This window comes from Chelonoidis abingdonii, chromosome 1 (assembly GCF_003597395.2).
Source record: "Chelonoidis abingdonii isolate Lonesome George chromosome 1, CheloAbing_2.0, whole genome shotgun sequence".
In the NCBI taxonomy this organism is placed as follows: domain Eukaryota; kingdom Metazoa; phylum Chordata; order Testudines; family Testudinidae; genus Chelonoidis; species Chelonoidis abingdonii.
The window spans coordinates 313,943,299-313,961,465 of NC_133769.1; the positions used below are offsets into that span (position 1 = coordinate 313,943,299).

The 18,167-nt window shown below is 44.7% G+C and overlaps 1 protein-coding gene across 2 annotated transcripts in view; it reads right to left on the reverse strand.

The window, feature by feature from the left end:
• Positions 1 to 16,211, reverse strand: part of SUCLA2 (succinate-CoA ligase ADP-forming subunit beta) — a 42,506-nt gene extending 26,295 nt beyond the window's left edge. The window contains exons 1-2 of one of the 2 annotated variants that reach the window (XM_075061582.1): positions 16,193 to 16,211; positions 12,729 to 12,912 (exon numbers count right to left, since the gene is read on the reverse strand). In XM_075061582.1, the coding sequence (XP_074917683.1) occupies positions 12,729 to 12,912; positions 16,193 to 16,195 (187 nt within the window). In that variant the 5' untranslated portion in view covers positions 16,196 to 16,211. Of the gene's footprint in view, positions 1 to 12,728; positions 12,913 to 16,052 lie in introns of both variants that reach the window. The other variant, XM_032788140.2, reaches the window with a different exon arrangement.
• Between the last annotated feature and the right edge of the window lie 1,956 nt (positions 16,212 to 18,167).

Here is an 18,167-nt window from a genome sequence, read left to right on the forward strand (position 1 = left end):
CAACTTTTCAAGCCATCATTAGTCAGTATTTTCTTCTGTGTGCAAGAATCGATAGCCTCATGCATCCACCCTATGCACTATTTTGCCCTTTAGTCTACAACTGAGATACTTTCTCAAGTTAGCTTCCAAATGAGTAGCGTTCATACAATCAATTAAGGCCCCAATCCAGCAGACCACTTAAGCACATGCTGGAATGCTTGGCAGAAGTCAGAGCCTAAATGAATCTACCAGTTTTTGAGAAAAACAACATGAGAATGAGTAGTATAACTTTTAGGCCGTCAAGCTTCTTAATTCAGCCTAGATCAATTATATGTCTACACTACAGACTTCTGCAGGCCATGGTATATCTGTCAGGAGTGCAAAAAGAGGTGACCCCTGACAGACATACTTCTGCCAGAAGAAGCCATCGGTATAGATCAGGGGTCTCAAAGACACAGTCCCAGCCTGCGAAGTTAATTTCTGTGGCCCGCAAGCTCCTCACAGCCCTCCACTCTTCGCCCTCCTCCAGCATTTACCTAGAGCGGCTCCAGCCAGGTGCACACCGGAGCCAGGACAGGCTCCCTGCCTGCCTGCCCTGCCCCCGCGCTGCTCCGGGAAGTGGAAAGAACATGGGGGAAAAGAGGCGCAGGGGCGTGTATTGATGTTGCTTCAGACACTGCCCCCAGCAGCTCCCACTGGCCAACGGGAGATGCTGGGGGAGGTGCCTGAAGCAACAGCAACACACGTCCCTGTGCTCTTGCTCCCCCACGTTGCAGCCACTTCCCAGAGCAGCACGGAGGCAGGGAGCCTGCCCTGCCCCCAGTGCATGCTGGGCTGGAGCCCACCCCCCAAGCCTCTCCTGCAGTTGAGCCCCTTGCCCTGAGCCCTTTGACACACCCTGCACCCCGACCCCGCCACACATCCCTCCTACACCCCAACCCACTGCCCTCAGCCCCCTGCTGCACCTCAACCCCCTGCTGTACCCTGCACCCTGACCCCGTCCTGAGCCCCCTGCTGCACCCCGCACCTCTCCTGCACCCTAATCCCCTTCCCTGAGCCGCCTGCCACACCCTGCACCCGACCCCCTGTCCTGAACCCCCTACTACACCCCGTACCCCTCCTGCACCCCAGTCCCCTGCTGCATCCTGACCCCCTCCTGCACCCCAACCCTCTGCCCTGACGTCCTTACGCACCTCCACCAACTCCCTGGCCTGAGCCCCCTGCCGCACCCCGACCCCCTGCCCTGACCCTCTGCCGTACCCCTCCGCCCTCCTGCACCCCCTGGGGGCAGGGAGGGGCAGAGTTGAGGTGGGGATTTCAGGGAAGGGGTTGGAAGGGGGCAGGGAAGGGGTGGGAAGAGGCGGGGCAGGGGCAAGGCCTGCTGGAAGGGTGGAGTGGGGGCAGGGCTGAGGGCGGTTGGGGGCGGGGATCAGTGATGCGGCCTTCAGACCAATGTACTAGTCCTCATGTGGCCCTCGTGGTCACTTGAGTTTGAGACCCCTGGTATAGATGCAGTTACATTGGCAAAACTGTACTGGCAAATCCATATATTCTTACAATTCTAGCTTGTTTTGTTCAGAGAGTGGACACTAGAAAAAGCTATACTGGCAAAGCTGTACTTGTATAAGCTGCATCCATACTTGGAGCATTTTGCTAGTATGGTATACAAAGTATAGCATCCCTAGTATAGACTCAGCTGTAACCTTTAGGAAGATACTTTAAGCAGTTTCCACCCTACCCCCCCCCCCAAGATAACATAAAAGGCCTTATCTACACAACACATGCTTTGCTGGTATAGCTACACTGGCAGACACCGCCAGTATAGATGCAACGTATACAGACAGAGTGACTTTTTCTGCTGGCATAGGGTATGGCTACACTTGAAATTTTGGAGTGCTGCCACGGCAGAGCTTTGAAGTGTGAGTGTGGTCGGAGCACCAGCACCGGGAGAGAGCTCTCCCAGCGCTGCATGTAAACCACATCCTCTACGGGTGTAGCGTGCAGCATTGGGAGCCGCGCTCCCAGTGCTGCTGCACTGATTACACTGAGGCTTTACAGCGCTGCATCTTGCAGCGCTCGGGGGGTGTTTTTTCACACCCGAGCGCGAAAGTTGCAGCGCTGTAAAATGCCAGTGTAGCCATACCCATAGTAACACCATCTCCCAAATGACACAAGCTATGCTGACAAGAGTGTGCCGCAACTGGGGCTTTTTCTGGCATAGCTATGTCGGCTAGGGTGTGTGTTTTTTCCCGCCCTCACAGCCCTCGCCAGCACAGCTAAGCCAACAGAACTTTGTAAAACAAACCTGGCCTTCTGGGGACCTGTTCCATGGTTTTGTGCTGCCGTAAGTTAAGCTCATCTATGAATTTTTTCCCCCAGTGAATAGTGGGAGAACCTGTCTACGCTTTCTGGGAACACAGGGTTGTGCTGGGGAAAATTTTGGAAAAGCAGTGGAGGACTGGCAACACTCAAATTGAACTAGCCTACCACCCTACATTGGCCATGTCAGCTGTCCAGTTGTGCTAACCTGATCTTTAGCCTACATCTAACAGGCCAGCCAACTCGAGTTAAAAGTCATTATCAAGTTGAGTTTGTGCACAGTATGTGGACAGGACTCAAGTTAAGGGCAATACTCTAGTTATAATCTGAGTTAACTATGAATTTTTCCCAATGATGTATATTTGCTATTTTGATAACAGTAGATAAATACTGCTATACATCAAAACTCTTCAGATACTCAGTAACCAGAAGAGAGGATAATTTGTCAAACATCACAGGGCAACCCAGTGGCAATGTTGGGAAGAGAATCCAGTTTTCTGGACTTCCAGTCCTGGGCTAAATCTGCAAAGCAATAGGTGCCTCCCTATAGATCAGGGATAGACAAACTTACTGACCCGCCAAGCCATATATGACAATCTTCAGAAGTTCAAGAGCCGGGGGGCACCTGCCGGGGCTGGGGGCTTCAGCCCGGATCCTGTGTGAGGTGGGGCTGAAGCACCGTGACACCCCTGCCCCGCAGAGTTGAAGCCCCAAGACACCACCGCTTCCCACAAAGCAGAAGCCTCTGCCCCATCACCCTCCTGCAAGGCAGAGATCCTGAGCTCCCCCAGCAGACTGGTAGGTTAAGAATGGAGAGAAATGTGGAGGGGCTCCGCGAGCTGCACTTTAATGGTAAAGCCACATGAGCCACAGTTTTGCCACCCCGCTATAGATGTTTTCAGACATTGTTTTTGATTGACACCAATATTTACTAGCTTAATTTCTCTAAGCCACTATGTTTACTCAAAGATTTTCTGCATTTAAGCAGACAAATCCTGAATATCTAGAATTCTATTTTAACCCCTCTTTTTCTAGTCATCATCATACTTACTAGAACAAAAGCCAATATCCTACCACAGCAGAACCTGGTGCCAGCCAGAGAAAGTAGGAGGAGCAGGTTCAGCTAGAAACATGCAAACAATCTTTTTGTCCTCCCTTAAGAAGTTGAAAGGGACAGGTTTGGAGAACAGGAGATGGACGCAGAGGAGTTTGTATGTTCCACTTTACAGGTATAAGCAGAAAATGAACCGTTCAAACTTAAGCAACAGTGTTGTGGGCAGCTGTGAAGAGCACCAGAAGTATTTGCCCTTCTGAAATGCTGGCTAAAGAGAAAGTGGGATTCTTTATTAAAGCATGTTTTGTAGTTTTGGATTTTTGTTATTGTTGTTGGGTTTTACTTAAGTCTCTCTCCATCTGAGTAAAATTAGACTGGAAAGCTGTGAGCCTTGGATTCAATACATTTCCGACAAATGAGCAGAGAATAAGTAGCAAGGAATCTGAGTTTATTTTTCATTAAAGTTTTCTTTAAACTGTAGACAGTGCAGTTATAATACATATATAGAGACATGTGTTATCGGTACATATAACCGCTCTGTCCACTCCTTAAGTATAACGAGCCATTTCAAAATTCAACAGACCACAGAGGAGATTTTCAAAACAATTCAAAGGATTCAGCAGTGACGCGAAAATCAGCTACTACACAAAATGAGAAATATACAGCAGAGTTTAGCTCTACCTTCTCTTGCCATGAAACATCCTAATTTAAACAACCAACCTGTTATACTGTTTCCAAGAAGCAGCAAGAAATCCAAAGTATGAGAATATAATTATAAGCTTCAACATTTTCTGTTCATCTAAGATGTGCAAACATCACTGCATGTAAAATTATGGATTTTGCTATGTGATTGTTACTGAAATATATTGCAGATCTGTGTTAAACCCACAAATTATTTTTTCAGGGCTTCTTTACACTGGCAAGTTTTGTCACCAAAAACTGCCTTTTGGCAACAAAACAGCAATGCAACTTTTGTCATGAAACACACACAGTTTAGGCAACAAAAAACTTCCACCCCAGGACAGACTTTTGTCTTTTCCCCTCCCTTTATTGTCAATGAAGAGCCAGTGTAGACACTGCTAATTGTTTTGACAACAGAACTGGCTTCTGCCAGTATCCCACAATGCCTGCCCTGATTGCTCTGCTCAGTGTTTTAATCTCTGCTGCCCTGCAGGCATACACCCCATCTCCTTTCAAAGCTGCAGGAAGTATCTGTGTGCTGCTTTGTTTGAGGAACAAACAAAGAGCAAATCATTGGAATGCTCCTGATCTGCCTTGCACTAGGAACACAGCAGCAAGCAGACTGCTGCTGCAGGAGGAGGGGGACAAACTGCTATGCTGCTTTGCCATTCCTCAGCACAGAGAGCTCACAGAGCTACTTGTGATGCTGCTCTCGGCAGCTGAGGGAGCTGTGGGAGAACTGGGAGAGAATCCCAAGATGCACAGCCATCAGCTCTTCCTTCCCACAACACTGCACAGTGGGATACATACCCATGATGCGTTACGCACCCTGTCGATGATGGTGTCACCAATGTGGACATGATCTGACAGAGGGAGCAAGTGTGAACACTCTCTGGTGATTTTTGTTTTGTTGACTTTTGGGTGTCAACGTAAGTTTTGTCAACAAAACTTCGTAGTGAAGACAAGCCCTCAGAGACAAAGGCACATTGGCAAGGTGCTAAAGGGCCATTCCTTGTCCCTTAACTGGCCTACCATACTTAACTGGCCAACCACCAGCAATGGAGAAGTAATTTACATTTCATCCCAGAGACTGTTTGAATCTCATGCACACAGATAACTGTTGTCTACAACCCGGGGGGGGAGGGGGGGGGGAATAATCCTCAAGGAGAGAAGGGTATAAAAAGAAGAGACAGTGACCTCCACATCACCCCTTTCCTCCTCTCATCCCTCTGCTCGCTCACTCACGCCTGTCACCCCAATCGGGGTATGGGCCGCCAACCACAGATCTCCAGAGTCCTCTATCCTGGGCCATTCGCTCTAGCTGGTTCCTGGTATAGCCCATTTTTTTGCTATCAGCCTGAACGTCGCGTCGCCAGGTGTTTCTTGGACAGCCTCTTTTCCGCTTGCCTTGGGGATTCCACTGCAGTGCCTGTCTGGTGATGTTAGTCGGCTGCTTGCATAGTGTATGTCCTATCCAACCCCACCTTCTCCTTCTGATTTCTTCCTCTGCTGGGAGTTGACGGGTCCTCTCCAAGAGGTGGATGTTACTGATGGTGTCTGGCCAGCGGATCTGGAGAATCCTTCTGAGGCAGCTATTAATGAAGGTCTGGATCTTCCTGATGGTTGTTTTGGTTGTCCTCCAGGTTTCAGCTCCATATAGTAGGACTGTACAACTCCAATGTGAAATCAGTCCTACTGTATGGAGTCCCTCTGCTCAGGGCATCAACAAATACTTAAAGCACACTGAACTGAGGGACTGGTCCCTGGCTGAAAGAAAATCCAGCCTGTTAACTGTTACAGCTCATGGTGAGAGAGATATTGGTCTTAAGTTCATTTAGGTAGTAGCTTGTCTTTCTCTTCTCATTTCTTTTGTAACCAATTCTGACTTTTATACTTTATCACTAGGAATCCTGAAAATCAATTTTTCTCTACATGAAAAACCATTGTGTTTAGGAACCTCTACTTCGGATGACAAGGCTGGTGCAGAATCATTACCCAGTGTTGGAATGACAGACTTACTATGAGCTTACACTGTCCAGAAGAATACAGAGCAGTGCAAGATGCAAATTTCTGGGGAACAAGAGAGTGGGTTTTTGGGGGGGCTGAGAGCATGTCAGCATGCTGTCTTGTAAATTCAAACAGCAGCAGACCTCCCTTCCCCTGCCTCTCTCTTACACACAGCATTCAACAGTAACAGTTGCTTTGTCTCAGAGCTAGCTGTCAGAAATGGAGCTTTCAAAGGCCATATCTGCATTCCTAGGTGAGTTCAAAACAATGACAAGAGTGGCCATTTGATTTAAGGGGACTATGGGACATTTCCGGAGGCCAATCAGAGCACAGTAACACAACACCTCGTTCACACTGACACCAGGGTGCTGTAGCCAAGGTGCAGCAAATGTTATTCCTCTCACCAAGATGGAGTACCAGCAGCACTCTAGCCACGGAGTCAGAGCGCTCTACGTGCCTTGCTAGTGCGGATGGGTAGGGAGCTAGTGCACCCGGAGCTCCTTTATTGCGCTGTAACTCACAAGCGTAGCCAAGCCCAGAGTTCCATAACATTTTTGGGCTCTAAAGCAGGTAAACTCCATAACGCCAAACTTTTGGAAGAAACAATGTCAGAACCACCACTCAAGCCTACTAGTTTCAGTGTTCCAAGTGATTTTCAAGTTTGTGGCAAAATATATTTCAGCCAGAAGGGCCACAAGTGAGCCAGATGCTGGCTGTTAGTTCGGGCACCGGAATGGTGTGAGGTGTTTTAGAGAGCATAATCCCAGAGACAAGTGCTCTGCAAGGCTTGGATATATGATAATGTGACCGGTAAAGAGCAACAGTTAGCATCTACACAATACGGAGTGCAACTGTCCATATCCTAAAGTATTGCACCTCCACCCAAGGAAATTGTGAACCTGTAGCTCATATTACAGTGAACAAGAAATGTCAGTGCAATATACCTCTACCCCGATACAACGCGACCCGATATAACATGAATTCAGACATAACGCAATAAAGAAGTGCTCCGGGGAGGGGGGGGGGGCGGCAGGGCTGCGCGCACTGGCGAATCAAAGCAAGTTCGATATAACGCGGTTTCACCTATAACGCAGTAAGATATTTTGACTCCCGAGGACAGAGTTATATCGGGTTACAGGTATATCAAGAAACCATTTGATACAGTCACTGCTTATATTAAATTTTAATTTTATTACTACTGTGTCCTATTCCATTCCCCACTTATTTGCTGTATCCATCTGTTGTCTCGCATCAGATGCTACGATTATGAATGTTCTGCGGCAGTTCTCGGCCTATTTATTATGGGTGTATATAACACCTGGAACAAGGCCTCGATAGGAGCCTTCATGCACTCAAATATAAAAATAAAGCAAGCATCTACTTTTACTACTAAAATTTTATGCCTCAAGTGGTAGTTCTCTTAGTGCTTGTCTACATGGGAAATTTTTTCTAGTTATACAGGTATAGTTAAAGCGTTGTAGTTATAGCAGTGAAACTCCCCATGTGGACACACTTCCAAAACAAAAACACATTTACTCTGGGGTCCTTCCCATTCATCTTATGCCATTTCCAAAGTGACATAAGTTAATATGGGGAAAAACACTTATACTGGAATAATATCTATCAAACAGTCATTTATACAACTACAGTGGTTTACATTTACACCCTACCTCACACTGGTATACCTTTCCATTTAAACAAGTACTCAAGCACAGGAAAAGCCACATATGCAACCTACAAATTTCAAAGTGAACAGACATTTTCATTAGTAGTTATAACATTTCTGTCCAAGAATCTCTCTAGGATTTTATCAACATTAAAAAGGTACTGAAATACAATGGACTTAAGATCAGAAATCGTTCAGACAGTTGGTACAATGAACACGGATGAAAAGAGTGGCTGCCTGAAAGTTAATTATACTTAGATGCAGCATCTGTTCAGGACATCAAAATCTATGAGGTGCCAGTACTGTTATATATGAATATCCAAAGTTTATTAATGGGGAAAAAACTTCAGACAGGAACCAGTCCTGTCTGTGTCTTGGAACATTAATTTATTTGCTTATTTAGGAGAAATGAGGGAATTTCTAGAAAGACAAATCATAATAAAATTACTGGAGAATGTTTTATAGTGGAAATGTTTCACATATTGCCTCAATGATTCTGTATCAGGATACGTTAGTTTGACAGTGAAGAGATTTTGTGTGTCTGATTTCAAGCTGAGTCCTTTTCTGTTCGAAACAATGCTCGTAACAGACCCTGCAGGCCAAGTTCTGCCCTAAAATAAGCCTGGGCAACCCCATCGTCTTTACTGGAATTGCACTGGCTTAAGGGGGTGAATGGGGGGTGGGGGGGGAGATCGGTCCTGCAAATCAAACTTAATTTTGTACACAAATGAACCAAAGTAGAATTCAGCTTGTACTTCACACATCAGTTGGTTTTGCATTGTTAAATGAAGTAAAGTCTTACTGCTATCTCTAGTAAATAGTAAGAAAATCTGACTCCCAATACACAGGGAGATCTTAGAAGTTACTTTAAATGAGAACTGATTTTTTTTTTAATTAAATTTTCTCTAACACACCGTAAGATTTGGAAAGTGTGTTTATACATCCTTCCTAACCTGCAGTTCAGAAATTTGCTCTGATTGCAACATACCATATGCATAGCCCTGAGCACAGTGATGTCCTGGTTCCTGACTAAGACTTTTAGGTGCTACAATAATATAAATAATGACTCTTCATCCTTCCTTTGAAAAAATCACACTGGATACAAAACAAGAGTATGCAGCATCATGCTCAAAGGTACATGAACCTAGAAAAAAAAGTTTATATTACATAGCTGTTAATCACATTATTGGATCAGGTTACCTGTCAACTGACAAAAGAAAACTATTTCCCAAACAAACGTGGTATAAGTGGGAAAGTGAAATACTGTATAATCTTAAAAAAGGTCTCAACATAGTATAACTGCTGGTAATGGCATAAATAAAATATTTTCTTAACTCTTAACTAAACTATTTCCTCTTCCATAACACTCCATTTTATTACACAAGTGAGCAATAGACTCATTGAATTCTGTGAAGTGGCAAAAAATCTTATTGTAACGATCAAATTTATCAGATGTACTAAACAGTTTCTCAAGTACTGTCAATTTAAAGGGGCTAAATTCCCAAAAATTCTACTACCACCACCACTCTTGTCATAAGCTGATGTTTGTCAGCTTGATTCCCATAGAGCAGGGGTCAGCAACCTTTCAGAAGTGGTGTGCCAAGTCTTCATTTATTGACTCTAATTTAAGGTTTCAAGTGCCAGTAATATATTTGAACGTTTTCAGAAGGTCTCTTTCTATTAGTCTATAATATATAACTAAACTATTGTTGTATGTAAAGTAAATAAGGTTTTTAAAATGTTTAAGAAGCTTCATTTAAAATTAAATTAAAACGCAGAGCCCCCTAGACCAGTGGCCAGGACCCGGGCAGTGTGAGTGCCACTGAAAATCAGCTTGCATGCCGAAGGCAGCTCACGTGCCATTGGTTGCCTACCCCTGCCATAGAGGCTAATTTCGGGTTTAAAGATTATGTCCTATCTTCAGCTCCTTCACAGAATTCAATAACCCTGCCAGTCAGTTTAAGGGAAGCAAACACATTAATACAATGTCACCTGGACTGTTTGGAGTCAGATCTGGTGGGAGATCTATGTGCAGCAGCAGACAGGTGAACATAGAGAAAAACAGTGTTGTGAAAAGGGAATGATCAGGTTGATGGAAGAGGAAAAAGGAAAAGTAACCTAGTGAGTGCAGAGATCCATGTTAGGCCCAGTCTTTCTTAAGATTTTCAGTAGTGTTATAAAAGAGGTATAGGCAGCTTCTTAATGAAATATGAACATTATATAACTGAAAGGCAGTGTGAACACCAGCCCAGAGGGAAATACAAAAGGCTTATCTACAATAAACCTCAAACCATGGGAATGAATCTGGTTATTTAACATTTATCCCTTAACCCAGGTAGAAACCGGGCTGTAAACAGGTTCTCCAACAGTTGTATTTGTAGCATAGACTAGGACTTTGAGATTTAAGGTGTGGGCAGAAAACATGTGACTCCACTGGGGAGGTGGGGGCGCTAATACATCTGAGGAATTCAGATAACTCACAGAGAGAAGTGGTAATGATGAAATTCTTGAGTGATAATGGATAGCAAGTTAGACATAAATTTTCAGTTTGATATAGCAGTAAGAGAAGCCCAGTCCTGGGCCGTGTAAGAAGTGACTCATTCAGTATTAGTTTAATTATACCTCAAGCATCCTAGATTTTGCAGCACATTTTGCATTTTGGGCAATGATGCCTTCCTGTTCCACAACACTAAGCTGAGCAATAGTCTATAAATAAGAAAAGAGACTCCCCCCAGTCTGCTTTTTGGCTAAAAAGAAGGTGTATGAGTTCTAAGCTCCCTTCCTTGCTATTGAGCATAGCCTCACATTCTCACCTGCAGAAGGATGCAAACATTCTCCTCATCTCTGAGAGGCTGAATAAAGTTACTTCTAGAAGAACTAAACCCAGGTCTACTATGAAAGACTCAAGTCTCATTTACACAGCTTTAGACAAAAGGTTTCAGAACTACGTACTTGTAATCACTGCTATAACTAACTACTAGATCACACACCTCTCCCAGAGCCAGATATATAACCAAGAAATCCTGACCACCAATATTCTACTGCTATATAGCAAGCAGCTGTATAACCACCGGCAAAGTTTCACATCGCCAGTAGCAACTGATCCCCACAGAGATTACCCCTTTAGTGCAAAAGTGAGAGATCTGTACTTGGAATCTGATCATACAGGTGAGCTCTGACAGCCCTTAAATGGCAGCACTGCATTTTTAAACAAAATTTCTCATCCAACTGTTTTGTAAGGCTTTGAATTATAATAGGTATTTACTGTGGGGGTTTCTTTTCATAGACTGTAAGGTCAGAAAAGACCACCATGCTTATCTAGTGTCTGACCTCCTGCACATTACAGTTAAGACAATCTTACCCACCCACTCCTGTAATAGACCCCTAACCTCTGGCTCAGTATGAGTTTACTTGACATTTGTCATCTTCCTACTAGTTCTCCAGTCAATCTCTGGAAAAAAAAGGATAGACAAGATCTGAATTTCCAGTATATCAGACCTAGGGCAGCGGCGGCCGGTGGGGGGGGGGGCGGAGGAGGAAAGGAGAGGCCTTTCAATACCTTCATACATCTTAACACACCACTTGCGCTGAAAAAACAAGTTCTTTGTAGATCTTATTGCCTGAAATAAACCTAAGCACCACAGCAGAGATCAGTGTCCAGACACAGGCAGTTATTTTTGTCACAGAAATATAGATTGAGGAACTATCTCTGCTGCAACAAGATATATCTAGGCCTCCTACATATCATAATGGAATCAGCAAATCCTTTTCTGCATTAAACCCTGACTGATGCAAGTCTACAACATGATCTTTCAAATCAGAGAGCTTATTTCATGCAAATTTATGAAGAGTCATTGCTGAAACAATACAGAAGGGAGATCAAAATCAAATCAGAAATACACACACACATATATACACACACACACACACACACACTTAACAAGAGACATGAGTAGATTAAAGTGGCAAGTCAATGTGACACGAACGTCAAATCAACTCAGAAAGAGCAAGCCTACAGAAAGTTACCTTGAGAACAATGTATTGGCATAGTTTTTTTTCCACACTTAGTAGCCTAGAAAGAGCTTAACTTTTGACTACTCTCACATAATGAGTGACCATATTGTACTACGAGAAAGGCTGCAAACAGAAAAGTAACTAATCTGCGGAGTTCAAATAAATTGGTTCTCTTCAAACCCTGGGAATTCAGCACACCCTCCACTACAACACTACATACAGAGGCCCCTTCTGCAACAAAAGCAGTTGAAGGGGACTTTTGCAAGGAAAACTGAGGAGAACTCAAGGAACACACTGCCCCATTGGAAGGATAGGTTTTCACCCTTACTCCCATCACAAAAATGTTGCATGCAAACCTAGTAATGCCTCATGATCAATGAGAGGCCTGGACCATCCATGTAAAGGTCATTTTCACCTGCAGTGGCTTTTGCCCCCAACAGCCACCCCCAGTCATGTCTTTCCCTGGATCTATCAGGGGGGATGGGAGTGAAAGAAGAGTTATGACACATTAGCTCTCTCAAGAGAAATTATGAAGGGCGCAGGGGAAAATGACGGACAAACATATTCCCTTGTTACCCACCCCACCCTAATCCATTCCAGCCACGGACGTTAAACTGTGTGAAGAGCCTTCCCAGAGAGTCAGGGGCAAGAAACAGGAGTGCCACTGAGCCCCCCTTTCCATAAATAAGGACTAAGATCCTCCCCATGAGAGTCTCAGGCACATGATTTGATCCAGCAACGCATCTCTATCTCTAAGCCACCTGGCTGATGTCACTGTTTCCACTGTTGCATTGTAGAATCTCAGGCTTTAGAAAGCTTCAATGAATAAAACAAGATTTCAGCTACAAAATAATATTCAAGCAAGTTTTTTCCGTGGGGAGGAAGCTCTCCTTAAGAGAAGATACATAGAATTAAAGTGTCTTACTAGCAAAGTAAGAAACAAAAGTAGTTACACCTTGTATCAGAAATTCCATGTCTAAACTACGTATGTTCTCTTTAATATTATACCTATTTCTTTTGCAATTTTGTAAGCTTCTTCTGGTGTCTTTGCAACTAGTCCATGTGGAACAGAAATACCCGCCTCCTGCAACAGTTCCATGCTCAGGTATTCATGCAGTGACAGGCTCCTTTGTTGCTGCTGTTGCACCTGAAACCCATGGCTATTGAATAGTCCTGGACCTCCAGCAAGCACCTAAGAAAATTAAAGAAAGTGATTGTTTTTCAAACAGGGTGCCCTCTATTTAACCACAAATTCTATGTTAAACACATAAGAACTATGGAATTTGAAGAATGGATTTACGTGAGATGGTACATTCTGGTACAATAAGACTGACAATGATAAATGTCATAGCACTAGGAAATTTAACGTGAAAGCGGAAGAGCCACTTACAGTTTTCTTAAAACAAAATCCTGTGCACTCAGTTAAACACTTAGCATTTTACATAAAAAGTAAACATTGACAGATTAGATACAGACAACAAAATGTATGGTAAAAGCTAAACTATTTATCTTTAAAACACTTTTCTGTGTAACAGACATATAAATTAAGAGGCATAAGCAGTGGCTAAAAAGGGACATTGTACATCAGTTCCAGTAATTAAATGAATGGGTTGTACTGAGTTTGACCAATCTAGCAAAGTGACTGTTGACAGGATTTAGCATTGCTATCTTGGGCTCTAAATTGTCATAAAAGCAGAAAAATCCAGATTTAACTTTCTCTATCAATATTTGATGTAAAGTGCCAGCAGTTAATCAGAGGGTTGCATAGAAAGCAAGCCAGTATCAAAAATATTTAAGTCAAGTAGAGAGAAAATATGCTCGAGACTGAAACCAGGACATTGCACTATCAACAGTCACTTCTTCATGGAAACTGACACACAGTGAGTGCTCCAGGAGTTTCTGGATAGACATTAGCCAGAAATAAGAGGGTGAATGGAGCAAATGAGGGTAGAATTCTGATCTTATTATACAACCGTGTAATGTGAACAAGACTATGAAAAACTATTACTGGACACAATACAGTAGTTTTTCCAGATTTTAAAGAACACACTACTAAGTAGCATAAGCCAAGAATTTGTGTTTATAACACAAAAGAGAATGATTGCCAACAATATTAGAAAAAGGCATTTTTGTTTTCTAAATGAAAGTGTAGAAGAGCACATTGTTTAACTTTTTGCACATAATTTGTTTTATTGAAGTCAATGGGTTTAATTTATATACACATTTGCAGGACTGGAACCAAAGGTATTTCACTGTTCAAGCTGACTGAAGTACAAGAAACGTTTAACTTTTAAGATTCTCTTAGTTTAGGCAGCGGTGTTATTAGCAAGACTGACATATAAATACACTGATTTTCAACTGGACACTGATCTTTAAATATCCTGGAATTTGAGGAAATTTTTTTTATATTTCTGTGATGCATGGCTAGAAGGGGTTAAGCATCCTTCAAAATATATAACCTATAGAAGACAGTGTGGAGATAATGTTTGTGGCTTTGTGTATTTACGTATGTATGAATAAGGTGGACAAGGTAATCAACAGTCCCTGTCTGTGCTGTATTCTGATAATTCAGAGGTCAAAAGAACATCCTATCATGTAAGTGAATTGTAAACAAGGGATATCTCCCCATTCATCTCTCTCTGAAATGTACTGTAAATGGTGGAGGAACAAGCAAATGGCCTTATGTTAATACATATAGCTAAGCACCAGTGATGGACCTCCTTCAAAGTCATCCTAATTACCTTTTGTTCCCTGAGAAATTTCAACTTGTCAAAAGACATGAAATTGTATAAGATTCTTGGGTCCTGATTCTGTTATCTCAGATCTGCTTACGCTTCAACAGGGAAAGTCTGAGTCGCAAGACTGAGATCCCAGCTATGCTGGTACACCCTGAATATAATATTTGGACACTGGACTATGACCTATGAACTAAATTCTAAAGGAACTCTCTGCAATTACAAAGCTCACCATCTCTGCTATGAATCTGAACCTCAAGAGATTGAGCTCATGTCTGTATGTATAGTGATCTTTCAACCATACTCCCTTTTTTGTTTTCTAATAAATTTTAGTTTAGTTAATAAGAATTGGTTGTAACACGTATTTGGGTAAGATCTGAAACATTCACTAACCTGGAAGGTAATGTGTCCAATCCTCTGGGATTGGTAGAACCTTTTATTTCATATGATGAAATAAGATTTACAAAAATATTCATCATATTTGGTGTGGGTACCTGGATGGAGGCTTGAGGCTGGATCACTTTAAGGGGCCTGTATTGTTTGGACTTCCGAGTAACCAGTAAGGTAATAAAGAAGCTGTTTTATGCTGGCTTGGTGAATTTAAGTATTGGAATATCCACCAGCTTTTGGGGGTCTGTCTGCCCCATTCTTTGCAGTTCACCCTAATTGAGTGACATAGCTGGCCCCTAACTGGGACCCTGGTCACAATTTCAAATGCCCTAAAATAAGCAAACAAGAGTTTGACTGGGAAATTCAAACTTTACAATGGAGAGCAAAGCTTATTTCAATCTCAAGAGACTCACTACTGCAAAATGTACACTGATCAAACTGTACGCTCTTTACTTTGCTTCCGGTTTAAATGAAAGGTGTTTGCTGCAGAAGCTGCTGTTTCTAAAACTGACCAGCAGTGCCCCTCAAAGACTCTGCAGCCTTCCTCCATTTGTGGCAGAGAGAAGCGCAGCCACATCGAATCTGTTTGCCTCACTAGCCCGTGTTTTGGTTTATATTAAATTCCCTGTAGTTATGCTAAGGGAAGCAAGGAGAACAGGCTGAAACCGAACGTTTATATGAGCCAGCACCCGGGGGGGGGAGGCGGGAGGACGGCACTGGTACCTACTGAAGCAACCAGCCCGCCGGACCTCAGGTGGCCCGTATTACTACAGGGCTTGGGGTCGGCGGGCGCTTTCCATTGCCACCACGATGGGGGCAGACAGAAGCCAGCAGTCACGGCGCGGTGGGAACGGCCAAGGGACAGATGTCAACATCCCCCTCCCCCACCGCCGCCCGGCCCGACACACGCACTTGGGCGCTCCCGACCCGGGGTAACCGAAGGGTCGTTCTCGGCCGCCTGCCCCAGGCCGCCCCGGGGACACGCCGCGGCCCAGCTACTCCTGCCGCCTGCTGACCCGAACCAGACACTGAGAAGCCCGTCACGTTAACAGCCCCCCGGCCCGCCCGAGCGCTGCTCCCCCCACCCCCCCGGGGGCTGGCGGGCCCGGCCACAGGCGGGGCCGGAATGTCACAGCGGGTGACCCCGAACCAGACCCAGAGCCGAGCCCCCACCCCAGCCAGGCCCCGCCCAAGCCGCGGGAGTCACCTTGGCGGCAGCACCGAACGACGCCCGGCAGCCGTTGTGCCTCAGCCCGGCCGACACCCGGCTGCAAATCATGGACGCCGCCATGACCGAACCTTGTCGGCTTCCCACTCGCCCCGCGCGCACGCACGCGCCGCTGCTACCATAGCGCGCAGGAGGGTAGAAAAGGCCTCGGCTCCGCCTCTCCTGACGCGGCGGTCGCTGCGGGGGAGCTCTACGGTCTCTGGGCTCTGGCGGTGCCTCGGGGCGCAGCGCTGCCCTCTAGCGAGGAGAACCCGCGACGCCAGGAGCCCGCCCGGCTGGGTCTGGCCGCCTGGCGGCAGCGAGACGCAGGCTCCTGGGAAGAGCCTCGCCCCAGGCCCGATGGCTTCGCTGGAGCTTGAGGCTCATTGAAGCTAGTGGAAAGCGCCCCAGTGACTGCAGGGAGCAGTGGCTCTTGGCACCCTTGAGGGCTGTGGAGTTGGATTAGGGCCCCAAGACTCAGCGCAGCCTTCAGCCGCAGGGGCTGTGAAACAGCTCAGGCTCCAGACTCAGCCCCTGGCCCAGTCAGGCTGCCCTCCCACTGGTAACCTGCCAGCCAGGAGTCCTCAGGGCTGAAACTGCTAAAGCTCCCCATGCCCGTGTCCTCCCCGGCTGATTCCAGAGCAAACAATCAGCCCAGGAGCTTGTGTTAAACCAACCCCAGGAGTACAAGGGTTGGAGCTAGGGGGACCAGATGTCCCAATTTTATAGGGACAGTCCTGATTTGAGGGGCTTTTTCTTATATAGGTACCTATTACCTCTCACCCCCGTCCCAATTTTTTACGCTTGCTATCTGGTCACCCTAGTTGGGGCAAGAAACCTGTGGCATTGTGTAAGGGGCCTGTAGTTCTGGAACTGGACCTCACCATTGGCCTGTTACACTACAGACTTCTGCTGCCATCACTACATCAATCAAGGGCGAGATGAAGTGTCCTCTCTGCACAAAGTAGCTCTGCTGGCTAATGTCCCTTGTGTAGATGTAGCTATACCTGAAAAACTGCTTTGACCAGTACAGCTTGTTTCACTGAGGTGGGGTGGAATAACCGACTGTAGTAAAAGCACAGCTTTGCTGGTATAAACTGCATCCACATTAGGAGCGCTTCGCAAGTGTAGTTATACCAGTATCGCTATACTAATAAAGTGCTCCTCATGTAGACATGGCCTATTATCATTATTTTATTACGATTAATTATTAGATAACCTAAAGTGTGAGAGGATCTTTATTGAGGACTGTTTATACACAAAAATTACACTGCTTTAACTATAGTGGAATAGTTAAAGCAGTGCAACACACATACACAGGGCTTGTCTACACTTAGAGTGCTGCAGCGGTGCAGCTGCACTGCTTAGTGAAGCCACTGCCCACGCCAATGGGGAAGCTTCACCCATCAGCATAGGTACTCCACCTCCTCAAGAGGCGGTGGCTATGTCAACACGAAAAGCCTTCCTGTCACTATCCCGCAGTCTACACCAGGGGCTAGGTCAGCATAACTACGTCGCTCAGGAGTGTGGAAAATAAGTTGCTAGTGTAAAGTAAAGAGTTATTTTATAACAGTATAGCTATTCCTGTAAGTGAAGGAGAAAAAGCAGTAGCAGTACTCTTTTATACCAGTATAATTGCATTCAGACTAGACGTTGTACCAGTATAACTAATTTGGTAAAACATCACACTCCTTAACCTAAATATTATTATTGTTGTTTATTATTTGTATTACTATAGTGCCAAGGAGCTCTAGGAATGGACTAGGCCACCATTATGCTACATGCCCTACAAACAGAGAACAAACAGATGGTGTGTCGTTATACTGGCACAGAAACAATGGGTTGACCAGGCCTAAATGACAAGATGTGTTCAGTGTTCCTAGGAAATTACAGTCCCAAATTGTTTTTCTTTTCTTTTTTTTTCCTTTTTGTCCTCTGTGCAAGCTGTAAAGCCCATCTGTTTAAGCAGGCTTTAGCTTGAAATATTATTAGAGAAAATAACAGAGATCCCTTTGTTTACATATTTTTCTTGTAGGGGAGTTGAAATGCTTCATGAATATTGAGCGAAAACGTAAAATTGGTGGTGTTTAATTTTTAAATATTATGCTGTAGCGA